The sequence below is a fragment of the Mobula hypostoma genome, chromosome 8 (genome assembly GCF_963921235.1).
Source record: "Mobula hypostoma chromosome 8, sMobHyp1.1, whole genome shotgun sequence".
Lineage (NCBI taxonomy): Eukaryota > Metazoa > Chordata > Chondrichthyes > Myliobatiformes > Myliobatidae > Mobula > Mobula hypostoma.
Window position 1 is genome coordinate 35044251 of NC_086104.1, and position 15923 is coordinate 35060173.

At 39.3% G+C, this 15923-nt stretch overlaps 1 protein-coding gene across 1 annotated transcript in view; it reads left to right on the plus strand.

The window, feature by feature from the left end:
* epas1b (endothelial PAS domain protein 1b) overlaps window positions 1-15923 on the plus strand; it is a 124425-nt gene that overhangs the window by 83280 nt on the left and 25222 nt on the right. Inside the window, exons 3-6 of the mRNA XM_063055674.1 lie at window positions 4347-4492; window positions 5832-5916; window positions 9228-9346; window positions 10748-10950. Coding sequence (XP_062911744.1) covers window positions 4347-4492; window positions 5832-5916; window positions 9228-9346; window positions 10748-10950 — 553 coding nt within the window. The remainder of the gene's footprint in view (window positions 1-4346; window positions 4493-5831; window positions 5917-9227; window positions 9347-10747; window positions 10951-15923) is intronic.

Sequence of the window (15923 nt, forward strand, 5' to 3'; positions counted from 1 at the left end):
AAGTGTGTTTGCTAAATTTATTCAGTTTGATTTCTTTCCTGAATGGTCTCCCCATCTTGGACCCTTGGAAACTTGAGTGCATTCAAAACCCAGCTGCATTTATTCAAATTTGGTCACTTACTAAACTTGTGCAGCAGTATATTTCTATACCTCACTTTTGAATTTGGTTCTTGGGCCTAGTTTAACACCTACTGCTAATGCTCCTCAACTCTTTCTGTGATACATTGACAACTGCACTGGTGCTGCTTCATGCACCCATGCTGATCTCGTCAATTTCATCAAATCGTTTGTTGATGACACCACTGTCTGGGGCCGAATATAAGGTAGTGCTGCATCAGCATATAGGAGGAAGATTGAAAATCTGGCTGAGTGGTGCCATAACAACAACCTGTTATTCAATATCAGCAAAACCAAAAAGCTGATTATTAACCTCAAAAAGAGAAAACCAGAAGTCCATGATCCAGTCCTCATCAGAGGATCAGTGGTGGAGAGGGTCAGCAATTTTATGTTCCTCAGTGTTATCATTTCAGAGGATCTGTCCTGGGCCCATCACGAAAGTGCATTACAAAGAAAGCACAGCAGTACTTGTACTTCCTTAGCAGTTTGTCAAGATTCGGCACGACACCTAAAACTTTGATATACTTCTATAGACGTGTGGTGGAGAGTACATTGGCACCTGCATCACAGCCTGGTATGGAAACACCAATGCCTTTGAATGGAAAATTTTACAAAAATAGTGGATTTGGCCCAGTCCATCGCAGGTAAAGCCCTCAGCTCCATTAGCACATCTACACTTTGTGTTATTGCAGGAAAACAGCATCCATTATCAAGGAGCCCCACCACCCAGGTTATACTCTCCTCTCACTGCTGCCATCAAGAAGAAAGTACAGCAGCCTCAGGACTCACACTACCAGGTTTAAGAATAGTTATTACCCCTCGACTATCAGGCTCTTGAACCAAAGGCAGTAACTTCACTCAACCTCACTTCCCCATCTGTTCCCACAACCTATGCACTCACTTTCAAGGACTCATCATTTCATGTTCTCCATATTTGTTGCTTATTCATTTATTATAATTATTTCATTCGTTTTGTATTTGCACAGCCTGATGTCTTTTGCACTCTGGTTGAACGCCCAAGTTGGTGCTTTCTTTCATTTGATTCTGTCATAGTTCTTACTCTATGGATTTATTGAAAAGGCCCATAAGAAAACTAATCTCAGGGTTATATATGGTGACAATAAATTTACTTTGAGCTTTGAACCATGCCTCCAGATTCCACCTGCCCTTAAATTCTCTCTCCTTTCTTGATCTCTCTGCCTCCATCTCCGGAGACAAACTGTCTACCAACATTTTTTATAAGCCTACTGATTCCCATGGCTATCTTGACTATACTTCTTCTTACCCTGTCTCTTGTAGAAGTGTTAGTCCCTTTTCTCAGCTCCCTTGTCTCCAAAACGCCTGTTCCCAGAATGGGGCTGTCCTTTCCAAGACATCAGAGATGTCCTCCTCCTCCAAAGAATGGTGTTTCCCTTCCTCCACCATTGTTGCTGCCCTTCTGCATCTTCTCCATTTTGTAGACATCTGTGCTCACCCCAAAATGTCAACTGTTTATTCATTTCCATAGATGCTGGCTGACCTGCTGAGTTCCCCCAGCATTATGTGTGCTGACTTGATTCATGCAAGTTATGTTGCTGGTCCAGTACAAATATTTGAAGTATTGGTGCTTAAATTTTCAGTACTCTGATGTTATTAAAGATGGGAAACTTCATACTTCTCAAATTAAATCTTGACAAATTTGTTCTGGTTTCATCACATGAAATTATATTTATTTCATTGTTAATGTGAGAGAAAGTTTCAAAGATTTCACTTTGCTTGACTAGTTCATTTGATAGTTTTACTTCATTCTGATGTGGTCTATCTTCCCGGGTGAAATCAATTTAATTGAAGGAACCAGACCTTCTGTGTAACATCTGATTCCATGTGACCATCTTTCTCAAGTAGGGGGTGAATAAAAATATCTGCAGCTGTTAACCTATGAGCAAGGCCAACATTGCTGTCTGAAGATAAAATAAATCTAGATAAAGAAGTACTTTAACACTTGAATGACTGATTGAGTTGGGTAACTGCGTTAGATAATATAATACAAAACAGTTACGATTTGCTTGTACAAGTCTAGTGTATGTCTATGCCAGTGTATAATACTTATTTGGAAAGGAAAAAACTATTAGTTTTTACATTAACCCTGGATCCTATGACTGAGAGAGGCTGAAGATCTCAGTCAGGTACTGAAATCAAGTTGGTGATGGGGAAACTGTATTAAGTAACAATTACATTTGTATAAAGAGAGATTTTGTGTCTTTGACTTCAGATGGCTACTGAAGAAAGAAATGTTCTTATTCCCCAAATAAAATTGACAGTAGTTTGAAGGCTGAGGATGAAATGTGAGGTCAATGTTTTTACCATTTCTGTATCAATGTTTGCACCACGAGATCCCCATTTTTGCTTTTGTTTGCAGGAAGACATCTGCTCCATCAATATTTATGTAATTACTGCTATTTTTAATATTCCGGTGCAAAAGTAACATTGGGTGGGGAAGGATACTCTTTTAAAAACAATGCATATTTGTAATTTTTCATTCTTATGATGGTTCTTTCCAACTTTCAAAGGCATTCTTTAAACTGTATTGTGCTGATTCTTTACATCTCACTTTTAGAATTCAAAACAAACACACTCATTCACAATCAAAAGGTCAGAGAGATTTGGACTGCTGAGAAGCAGGATATCTACAGGTTTTTTTTGGGGAGTTGTCCAGTGACCCAATGATGATCAACAGATTATCTTCTGTCAGTTGCTCTTGGGAGGAATTTAGATTAAACAATGCAATTATTGGGTTAAATTTTATTGATCTTTCAAAAAATTCCTTTCATTGTTTTCATTAGATGTGTTTATTATTTTCACATGTATGGGGGTCGAGTAAAAAAACTTGCATACCATCCATAGGGATCAAATCATTACAACAGTACGTTAAAGTAATGCAAAGCAATGACAGAATACAGAATAAAGTGTTACGGTGCAGTGAAAGTGCAAGTTGACAACTAAGTGGAAGGCTGTAATGAGATTGATTGTGAACTCAAGAATTCACCTATTGTACTAGGGGACAGTTTATTTGTGTTAGAACAGTGGGATAGAAATTGTCCTTGTGCTTAGTGGAATGTGCTTTCAGGCTTTTATCTCTTCTGCTGGATAGGAGGGGGAGAAGAAAGAATGTCCAGGGTGGTGGGGACTCTTATTATGTTAGTTAAGGTTGTTATAGACTGGGATGGTAACGGGGACATGCTCACACTACCTATTGAACGTTTCCAATGGCATGCACCTCGAACAGCCTCTGACAACCAAGTCCAGCTCTTGGCCTTCGCATGAGGCTTAACCACTAAACCCGGCAGAACCGCTTCTACTGACAAGAGAAGGTGTAAAGGTGGGTTACTGGTGCCTTAAAAACAGTTATTTCAGGCAGATGGGGTGTGTTAGCCATGGTTGGCAGCTCATCTAGGAGAAGGAAAATGCTAATCTCAAAAACCTCCACTGCCTTGCACCTATATCCACCCATAGGGAAGGCTTCGGGAGGGAAAAACCAGAGCCAGAGTCCCTAAGGCAGTCCGTCATTGAGCTTAATGCTGATTGGCCACTCCTATAATGCTGCTAGCACCAAACTGTATCAGTCTCTGTTATTCCTTTGGGTTCATCAGATTTGTGGCGGGAGGAGCTTGCTACATCGGCGACAGCTTGCTCTCCATATCATACTGCCCAGGCTTGCGTATCTAGACAGCTAGGACACAATATCCATGGCCAACTTTTACTGATGGAGTCTTCAGACCAGACTGTTTTACTGAGGCAGTGAGAAAACAGTTAATTGGAAATCTGATTTTATCCCAATGGTTCGAAGATTGATATCCTTAGAATATCCAATTCATGGGAACAGTGGAAAAATAAGGCTATCCACAGCAAGCAATCTAATGCATTCCCTATTCATTTATGAAGGATTTCCTTCATAGCAGTATAGCCTATAGAACATTTGGCTCACCTGTCAGGGAAGCTCTACCCAACTTGGTATCGAGCAAAGGAAAAAGTTTCCTTTAATTGGCATTCTGTGTAAATATTTTTAAACTATTTTGAATATGATCAATCCATCAATTTACCATGAATGCAGTTTGGGCTTGGTGCCATTTCCCTAATCTTTAGGTACTACAAACTACAAGTTGTGGAAAAATGCTTCTCTTTCCAAAATTGTAAGCATAAGGTGCAGAAAGTACTCTCCTATATGTTATATACTGACTTGTTTCTTGCAGGAACACCAGAAAATGAAACTGAAATTGAAAAGCAAATGGATTCCTTGTACCTTAAAGCCCTGGAAGGATTTATCATGATGGTCACACAGGATGGAGACATAATTTTCCTGTCAGAAAATATAAGCAAGTACATGGGTCTAACACAGGTGATTTCAAACCTATTTAGAATAAAAATGAGAGCTTAAGTCTTGCACAATTGTTGTGAATATTTATGTATTCTTAAAGGAGTTCGGTGAATTTCGACTTCTTTTACAATACTCCTGTGCGTGCAATCTATGTGTACACATTAGTTTGCTCTTGCATTTATAGGTAAGTCATTGATGGCATAACTAGGGGTTCCCAACCTGTGGTTCATGGACACCTTGCTTAATGGTATTGGTCCATGGCATAAAAATGGTTGGGAGCCCTTGGAACAGAAATGGTCAGTAAAAGGCAGATTACCGTTCCATTCACAATGAAATTGCAGGAAAATAAGATGTGTTAAAGCAGTTTATTTTCATGTGGAACTATGGTATTATTGGATCTCCATAACTGTTCTGAAATTACAAAGAGTAACTAGGAATTAATTTTACTGGTCAGCCATTCTCCTCCATCCCACCAGGTTTCATCCAATGATCCTTGGAGACTTCAGTAGGAAATATTATGGTACCTGTGTTTCCTCAGTCAGGTTGTGGTTCTGTTATTTTGTTACCTTTATGCCAATATCCACAGAATTTCCACAAGAAAACAATAAAACATTCATTTTATCTATCTACCAAATTAGGAGGATCAGAGTCGGCACGTCAAAATATTAGGACATGATGACACACATTGAATAATGACAAGTTGAAAGACTGTTATCATAATTTCACTAGTAGATTATTATTCTGAACTGAACTTGTTAGAGGCTGTGAAGGTGCATTAAAAATCCTTCCAAATGAAAAAGAAGGCTTTTTTGTTGCAATTATGAATGAGAACTGTATCTCAGATTATTTTGTTTTATGCCCATAGCTCTGTTAGAAGTGCAGTAGAAACCCACTTCCATGTTGATCTAACAGAGTGGACCAGAGGTACACCATGAAGTTACTCACACTACAGGAATGAGGATAATGTAGAACATGTGCAGTTGGAAGGACACACAATGTCCCAAGAGAAATACGTACATTTTCTTAAATCCCTGGTCAAAAGCTGGACAGAACATAACTGAGTACTCATGCAGCAATTTCTTTCAGATTAATGGCAGTCATGAACTGGTCAGTGGAAACACTCTGCAAAGTTAATGAATGCAAAAGATCATTCTATATAACACTGTACAGAACAACCTTTTACAGCATAGAAAGTAATTGAGTGTGTGTGTGAGAGAGAGAGATACTGAGAATTCTTCAGTTCGACCATAATTCCTATGAAGTGAAAGATTTGTTTTGCCAGTGTAATTTACTAGTTTACAGGTGTCATTTAATTTAAAGTTTATTCTGCTTAACTTATTTTAATATTTGTTTGCAATAGGTGGAGTTGACAGGACACAGCATTTTTGATTTCACCCATCCTTGTGATCATGAGGAGATAAGAGAAAACCTGGCTATAAAAAATGGTAAAAACATTGGTTTTGCAACATGCTTATTTCTTCCTCTCAACTGACCACAATTTATATATTTTCCTCAGCTTCTGAAGTATTGAATTGCACAATTGAGTGAACTGCTACTGATGCTGTTGCGTCGGGCACTTGTGCATCTCAAGAACAAGGCGCCAAGACTAACCCTAGCATTTAGCCTCTCTTTTGGGGAATGCGCCACATTTCATTAAAAGCAAACAGGAATTTATACCAAGTCCAGGTGTCTTCCCACTGTCTACTGTGCTTTCAGTGATTTGATTCTGTGGTTTAGTTCTGTAGTACTTTTTTTAAAAAATGCAATTAAACTTCTAGACACATTTTGAATATCAAAACTGCATACCACAAAGGAAGTGTTTAGTTTTATGATTCTCATTGAAGTCTCTGCCCAATTTATTTTACACTATTATCAGTCCCTTGTACTTCACTAAAGATAGCTAAGTGCCCAGACAACAAAATGTGATGGAGGCGATCACAAAATTTTGTTCTCCTTGAAATAGACCTGGAAAATATTCCTAGTACATGGAGGGAGCTTTAGGGTAGCTAATAGTTGTAATGAATTTCTGTAAATAAGGGTCATTTCAAGCAATCACTGCTCTATTTCCTGAATTTTCAATTCAGATTGGGTTCATTGCATCAGAGCTGACTACCTGTATTCCTTCAGAATGCTAACCAAGAACATGAAAGAGTTCTACAGGATTTTCTAGTTTTCAAATTGGGTTTCCCTTCATGGGCCATTCATTGCCAAAAAGTTAAAAAGGAGAATAGGGTGTTTTTGTGTGAGCACCAGACTACACCATCTGTAATGTTGCTGAATATTATTTTTCTCTCTCTTATTTATATATATATATATATATATGGTGCCTAAGACAGTATTATATTTATCAATATGGAACGGAGAGTGTGTTTGTAAATCTGGTGGGATCAAAGGATGTTGGGAATGGTGAGAGTGGATTTCCACAGGAGGGGTGTGGACAAGTGGCAGAGAAATAGTGCCATGGGTGGGTGTAGAGTGGGTGCAGACACACCCAGCCCTGAGACGCCAGGCAAGGTAATTAGATTCCAAACAATTGGGTTATTGATCACTGTTTTTTTCCATTCCCTCTCCTCTCCTTTCCCCTTTTCCCAACCATGATTCCCCTGTCCTTGTCCCCCTTCCTACTTCCAGTCCACAATAGAGACCCATTTCAGAATGAGGTTTATCATCACTCACAATAATCCTGAAATTAGTTTTTGTGTGGCAGCAGTACAGTGCAATCCATAAAATTACTCCAGTACTGTGCAGAAATCTTAGGCATTCTGGCTATGTATGGGACAAAGACTTTTTTTTACAACACTACAGGTGGGAATTAAAGAAAAGCTGCCCGAATACAAAATATGAGGAAAAGAAAGTATACGTCACACAGGGAGAGAAACACACAGAATAATTCATTTGAGATAACACTAAGAAGAACATGACCAGATTTAGTTTGATGACCTTACAACAAATTCCTGCTTATCTGTTTCTTTGTTTAGTATACAAGTGAGATAGTCTTGACTTTCTGTGCTCTGACACAGGGCTTCACCCAGAAACATGAATCCTTTCACAAGCAAGAGAAAATCTGCAGATTCAGGAAATCCAAGAAATGCATGTAAAATGCAGTAGGAACTCATCAGGCCAGGCAGCATCTATAGAAAAGAGTACAGTCAACGTTTCGGGCCGAAACCCTTTGGCAGGACTGGAGAGAAAAAAAACTGAGGAGTAGATTTGAAAGGTGGGGGAGGGGAGAGAGAAACACAAAGTGATGGGTGAAACCTGAAGGGGGAGGGATGAAGTAAAGAGCTGGGAAGTTGATTGGTGAAAGAAATACAGGGCTGGAGAAGGGGGAGTCTGATAGAAGAAGACAGAAGGCGGTGGAAGAAAGAAAAAGGGGGAGGAGCACCAGAGGGAGGTGATGGGCTGGCAAGAAGATAATGTGAGAGAGAAAAAAGGAGATGAAGAATGTGAAGGAGAGGTTGGGGGGGGCATTACCAGAAGTTCGAGAAGTCAGTGTTCAAGCCATCAGATTGGAGGCTACTGGGATGGAATATAAGGTGTTGTTCCTCCATCCTGAGTGTGGCCTCATCGTGACAGTAGAGGACATAATGGATTGACATGTTGGAATGGGAAATGGAATTAAAATGGGTAGCCACTGGGAGATCCTGCTTTTTCTGGCGGAGCATACATGCTTGGTGAAATGGTCTCCCAACCTACGTCAGTTCTCACTGATATAGAAGAGGCCGCACTGGGAGCACCGAACACAGTATATGACCCCCTACAGACTCACAGGAGAAGTGTCACCTGACCTGGAAGGACTGTTTGGGGCTCTGAACAGTAGAGGGAGGAGGTGTAGCACTTGTTCCGCTGGCAAAGACAAGTGCCGGGTGGGAGGTCAGTCGGGAGGGATGAATGGACAAGGGAGTCACGTAAGGAACGATCCCTGTGGAAAGCAGAAAGTGGGCGGGGGAAGATGTTCTTGGTGGTGGGATGCAGTTGGAAATGGTGGAAGTTTTGGAGAATTATGTGCTGGATGTGGAAGCTGGTGGGTTAGTAGTTGAGGACAAGAGGAACCCTTTACCTGATAGGGTGACCGGATGATGGGGTGATTTTTTTTTGTCTCTTTACACAGAACTGCCTGACCTGTTGACTATTTTCAGCATTTAAGCTTTTCTTTTCTCAGTGAATTCCATTTCACTTTGCTCTGACAGTACAGCAGCCTTAAAATGTCAGTTCCTTGCTTTGCAGCTCTCAATGGGCCAAGTGGTGATGTTCTGTGTCAGAACAGTCCTTTGATTCTGTGAAATGCTGTTGCTCTGATTCTGTGAGTAGCCTTCCAGGTTTTGTTTTGAAAATTCTTGCTTCATCCTCCTCTAATCTTGTCCACTGCTGGTGTCCCTGGATGATAATAAAAAAATATTTAAACTGTTAATCTGATTAATCATTTTCAGTGAGTTCAGAAACATTTACTTTCTCAAGTGCTGAGGTTGGTTTGTATTAGCTGCTTCATTGTTTAAGAATCACAGCTAAACCAGGCTATCTCACAGGAAACTGCTTGATACCTGAAATCACAGATGAGGTTTATAATAAGAAAAAGCCACAACTTGTATAATCTAATTAAACTTTACTTAACTTCTGTTTAAAACCTGTAATCATTTCTTTCCAAAATTGGAGGTAAGGGAGAGAAAAGTAAACAAGAAAAGTTTTGAAGGGAAGTTTTCAAAAAATGTTAGAAATAAATATATTGATGGCTGTTTTTTTCATTGTTAACTCATAGCGCCAGGCTTTGGAAGGAAACATAGAGATATGAACACAGAGCGTGACTTTTTCATGCGAATGAAATGCACAGTGACAAACCGCGGACGAACTGTCAACCTCAAGTCTGCCACCTGGAAGGTGAGAAAACAGAAGTAGAAATGTAGTGAATTGGATTTGGTGGTTTTCTTGGTATTTTGCAGTCAGAAGTTCATTGTTTGAGAAATAGTTTCTGTAGTCATCAAGGCTGTTTTTTTCCTAAAATGGTGTTTTGTCAAAGTGAAGGTAATGAATTTGGGATTTGAGCTCAAAAGTTCCATTATAGATATGAGTAGAAAAGTATCCAAAGACCAAGGGTAAAATTGTGATTTAATCCATGCACAAAACAGATAGACCTGGGACGCACCTGACTTTGGGCTCTTGGTACTCACTTAAAAGAGAATGATAAAATATGGATACCTGCTGGGGTGCTGTGAGGATGACAGGAGTGTGCTATGAATTTCGGGTCCTTAGATTGTTATCAATATCTCTCAACTTCCATATGTTGGGGAATGGATTGTGAGAGAGGATGGACAGCTAAGGAGGAGAGGTTTGAGCAGAAAATCCATAATTTATAATTTCTTACCAACTCAATTAACTGGTTATAGTTAGAAAAGATTAATTAAAGGATCTTTGGATAGTTTCTCAAGATTGAGGATGACCGTTTCCACCATCTGGTGTGTACATTCTGATGTGGCTAACTTGAAACCTATTGACTCAGCTTCATGTAAGGGAGGAAGTGCTTGATGGTGAGAGCCGATATGTAGTTTGGGTGGTTCAGCTGAGCCGAGGGGTTCTTGTTTACTTTTCAGAATGCCTTCAGAAACTGAATGCACTCAATAAAGGTTAATCTCCTGGAAAGAATTGCTCACCATGCTATTTAATTACCTTTTTGCTTTCACGAGGAAATCTGCAGATGCTGGAAATTCAAGCAACACACACAAAAAATGCTGGTGAATGCAGCAGGTCAGACAGCATCTATAGGAAGAGGTACAGTCGATGTTTCGGGCCGGGACCCTTTGTCAGGACGAACTGAAAGAAGAGATAGTAAGAGATCTCTTCTTTCAGTTAGTCCTGACGAAGGATCCCGGCCCAAAACGTCGACTGTACCTCTTCCTATAGATGCTGCCTGACCTGATGTATTTGCCAGCATTTTTTATGTGTGTTACTTCTTTGCTTTCATGCTTTTCATTGTATTGTTAAATAAAATGTGCTCAAAATTCAGAGTGATTGCTGTTAGCTATTTTTCATTTAAAATTGTGCGGCCACTTCACTAGGAGTGTCAACTGTCCACCAAGGCACTTGATCTTATTGGGTGAAAATCAATGCCAAGGTTGTGACTGGGTTCGTCAGTGGGTTACTTACAGGGCCATTGATGCTCTTTGTCAATACTAATAAACGATAAAGTACCAGAATGATCTGCACACCAGAAAAAACCATACTCCTACTGTCATTCTATTATACAGGTAGTAAGTTTTAAGTGTTCTGTTTTACTTCATTCAGGTGTTGCACTGCACAGGCCACATCAAAATATACAATGCCTGCCAATCCCACACACTTTGTGGATATAAAGAGCCACCTCTGAATTGTCTGATCATGATGTGTGAGCCAATTCAACATCCATCCAACATTGAGGTTCCACTGGACTGCAAGACATTCCTGAGTCGCCACAGCATGGATATGAAATTTACCTACTGTGATGAGAGGTAAATGTCAAAAGTCAAATTTGAAATGCCTTCAGATTCTTCAGATTATTTAGAATTTTTAGTGTTAAATTCACAGATACGTACTAATAAATCATTCACAAGAAACAAAGATGAGTACAATAGAGTGATCTTCTTTCTTCCCTAATGGTGAGCATAGCAATGGATCCAATGTCCACTTCAGGCTAACGCTCAGGACCTTCAGCTCTGTGCAGGTCTGCTGTTGCAAAAGCATGGACAAAAATATATTTAGACCAACTGTGCCCCCTCCCACCAAATTTTCAATGTTTGTCCCAAGGTCTAACATAAGACCTATTGACTCAGCCTCATGTAAGGGAGGAAGTGCATTTGGTGGTTTTCTTGTTGTTTTGCAGTCAAAAGTTCATTGCCCAGGAAGGTTGTTTTATAATCATTGAGGGTTTTTTTATTTTCTAAAATGGTGTTTTGTCAAAGTGAAAGTAATGAATTTGTGCTTTGAGTGGAACTTTTGAATAATGAAAAGTTCCATTATAAAGACGAGTAGAAAGCCAAGGGGAAAAATAAGTGATTTAATCCATGTACAAAACAGATAGACCTGGGATGCACCTAACTTTGGGCTCTTGGAATTCATTTAAAAGACAGATACCCGCTGGAGATTTCAGAAGATGATAGGAGGGTTCTATGAATTTTGGGTCACTAGATTGTTATCAATATCTCTGAGACCAAATGCATTGAGCTCTCACTGTTTGGCTCCTATGACATCAAAATAAATTGAATTTATATGATCTTAATTTGTTGCTGTCACAGACCTATTTTTCAGCTCTAAATCTACACTTATTCATCGGCATCACATAGTGGTTTGCGTGGCAAATGACAAAACATGTCAAATGGAAACATTCAATCTTGGGGCACGTTATTGATCACAGTCTAGCAACTCCAGCAGGGTAACAAAGCCTCCCAACCATCTATTTACACTAATCCTACATAAATCCTATTTTTTAAAAACCACTTCCATTAACTTCCCAGGTAATAACCTTAATTCTATCACTACCTGTAGGCTAGGAACAATTTACTGTAGCCAATTACCAACTGACCTTCAGATATAGAACATGGAACATAGAACAGTACAGCACAGTACAGGCCCTTCGGCCCACAATGTTGTGCCAACCCTTAAACCCTGCCTCCCATATAACATTAAATTTCTCCATATACCTGTCTAGTAGTCTCTTGAACTTCACTAGTGTATCTGCCTCCACCACTGACTCAGGCAGTGCATTCCACGCACCAACCACTCTCTGAGTAAAAAACCTTCCTCTAATATCCCCCTTGAACTTCCTACCCCTTACCTTAAAGCCATGTCCTCTTATATTGAGCAGTGGTGCCCAATACTGGGGAAGAGGCGCTGGCTGTCCACTCTATCTATTCCTCTTAAAATCTTGTATACATCTATCACGTCTGTTCTCATCCTCTTTCTCTCCAAAGAGTAACCCTAGCTCCCTTAATCTCTGATCATAATCCATACTCTGTAAACCAGGCAGCATCCTGGTAAATCTCCTCTGTACCCTTTCCAATGCTTCCACATCCTTCCTATAGTAAGTCGATCAGAACTGGACACAGTACTCCAAGTGTGGCCTAACCAGAGTTTTATAGAGCTGCATCATTACCCCGCGACTCTTAAACTCTATCCCTCAACTTATGAAAGCTAACACCCCATAAGCTTTCTTAACTACCCTGTCTACCTGTGAGGCAACTTTTAGGGATCTGTGGACATATACCCCCAGATCCCTCTGCTCCTCCACACTTCCAAGTATCCTGCCATTTACTTTGTACTCTGCCTTGGAGTTTGTCCTTCCAAAGTGTACCACCTCACACTTCTCTGGAAGCACCCCACACTTGTATGCCTCCTGGAGGATTGTGCAGACAGCACCCAGAGGCAGGATTGAACCTGGGTCTCTGAGACTCTGAAGCACCACTATGCCACTTGTTGGGCAGCACTGCATGGCATCCAACCACAGTGAACCTGGATGGGAGATTTGAAAGCTTTTTAAATGTAGAAGTTCTGAAGTATTTAAAAGGAACTGGATGAAATGCAGGCACATGGAACTTGTTCTGAAAGACGTCTTGATCAGATAGATGAGTTGGGCCTAAGAGCCTGTATCCAGGCTGTATAAATAACTCTTGAAATCTGCTGTAATGCCAGTTTTACGGGAAACAAAGCAATCTTATAATATTAAAACTTGCATATTATGAAAAGTTAATAAGTGGGCTAAATCAGCGAGCCTTGCAGAGAAATAAGTTAACTAAACATGCTATATTAATGCTTAATCAAATTTAATCAAGACATTACAAAATTCTGCCTCACCATGACAAACCTATAGCTTCCATTTTCCTTGACTACTTATATCTTGATTACCCATGAAAACTAGGATTATAAATAGTCCTTACATTGATGGTTTTAAATAATTTCCCTTGAAAATGAAGTTTCTGCAGAATCAATTGGTTTTAGCTGATCTTAAAAACCCTGTACAAGAATATAAGGTTGCAAAGGTAAATTTGTATGAACAGCCGTGGTCACAAATGTTATCAATCAATTACATAAATTTTTTCCATTAGATTAATGGTGAGCTGGATCATTTCTCAAAACAATGGGAAATTTAGACAAGAACAGATACGTATGTTTGTTTATTTACTTATTTATTGAGAAACGTGTGGAATAGGTCCTTTCTGCCATTCGAGCCATGTCACCCAGCAATCCCCCCCGCCACACTCCGATTTAATCCTAGCCTAATCCTGGGACAGTTTACAATGACCAATTAGCCTACCCACCGGCATGTCTTTGGACTGTGGGAAGAAACTGGAACACGGGGGAAACCCATGCGGTCACGGGGAGAACGTACAAACTCCTTACAGGCAACAGTGGGAATTGAACCGAAACTTTTTAACAATGTGATGCATCTGACTGGCCTTGTTGACCCTGAAAACTACTGAAGTACAGAATCTTACAGCTTCCTAAATATAATAGATCTAAATCTTATATATTTTATAGACCTTGTAGATAAAAAAATTCTAAACCTTTTATATATTTAATTCCTAAATCTTTCCTAAATGGACATTGAACCCATGAACACTACCTCACTTTATTATATTTTTTCTGTTTTGCACTATTTTTAATCTAACTATTTAGTGCACATATATATATTTACTGTAATTGATTTACCTATTTATTTTTCCCTTCTATATTATCATGTATAAGTATTGAACTGCTTCTGTTAAGTTAACAAATTTCATAACACATACCGGTGATAATCAACCTGATTCTGATGCTGATAATTCAGGTTTTAGTTGTGAATGGTGATTATAAAATCACTGAAGAAATTAATTGAGTTCCTTTTTGTCTTCTAACATTTTTAATTTGATCTTCCTTCTTTCCCTTTCGTTATGTGCTTTGAATTTAAATTTGCATGTTTTCTTTGCCCTTGCATTGTTACCTTCTCAATCTTTCAAATCAATATTTTTAAGGAGAGGCAGTTACTTATCGTGCTCACTGAGATTCCAGTCAACTCTTCAACATCAGAACTGAAAAAGTGGCAAAACAAGCTTATTAGGCTGCAGCGAGAGTGGGGTAGTTGAATGTTTCTGATAAGGCATAATTAGGGTCACCATGGGGATAAGCTGAAAACAAGATCACCTGGTCAGCAAGTGAATAGGAACAGTTAGAGAGTGAGTGAATTAATAAGAGAACATAGACAAAGGAACGTGGGAATTGCAAAATATAGAGCAGGAGGATATTCCTGCCAGAGAGAGCAAAAAAAAAGTTGATCCAGTATCACAGATGTCTGACTGATACAGTCAGAAGAATCAAATTAATTGAAGTTGTACAGTTCGATATTGAGTCCTGTTAGTTTGCAGGTGAAGTGTACAGATAGTCAAACTTGCAATGGGCCTCATGGTAAAAGCACAAAAGGCCACAAACTGATGGGCCACAGTGGAAGTGAGATGAGGAATTAAAAAGACAGGCCACAGAAAGCTCTGTGTTGCTCCTGTAAACTGAACAAATGTGCTCGGCCAAGCGATCACACAATCTGTGCTAGGTTTCTCCAATATAGAAGATCACCTCCTTCATTTTACTATTACTGTTGACTCACATTTTTAATAACTTGCCACACAAATTATTTTAAAACCTAAATGGGCAATTTGAACAAATGACAGATAACAATAGACGTCTTGCTGCTGCAAGTTATAGCTCAATGGCCCCTTGTTAGAAAAACCTCATCAGAGAAATTCCAGATCCACGTCAATGATCCAAATCACATTAACTATATCAGCTTAGGGCCAGATTACTCCCAGTAAACAGTACAATTTGAAGTGTAAAATATTCAGCCCAATATTAAACATTCATTGTTTAGGTAAGAGGCTTGTGACCTGGATCAAGACGTCTTATGATTTTAGATCACACTATTTCAGTGTCAGTATGAAAGCAGCATAACATAACAGTTTGATCCACAGAATTGTCCTGGTAGCCTTCAAATTGAAAGACGTGAGAAATAAAACTTCACTGTTTCCAACTGGCACATCACTACTTTTATCTTGATTATTTTATTTTGTTGTATTTTGTTTCATCCTAATTTGTTTATTTCCGAAAAAAGAATATTCTGTGAATAATGATTATTACCCTGATCTCTTTAACTTTTTCCTCTCCTCCAGTCATTGCGCTGTAACAACTTGCTTTTTCCTCTGTCAGGTCAGAGATTTATGGAAAGCTCTCGAGTGAAGTTAGACATCTGAACTGAATTTGGGACTCTCACTTAATGTCTTACTGAAAAGGAAAATGTTCATTTTTTTTAATCACTGTAACCATGGTTATTGCTGCCTCATTCTGTTGCTGAAACCCTCCCCCATGCCTTTGTTTCCTCTGGACGACTATCACAACACAACTGCATACCTTGTTCTACTCACTGATGATCTGAAGGCCTGATAACTGTCCCTAAGTTGCACCC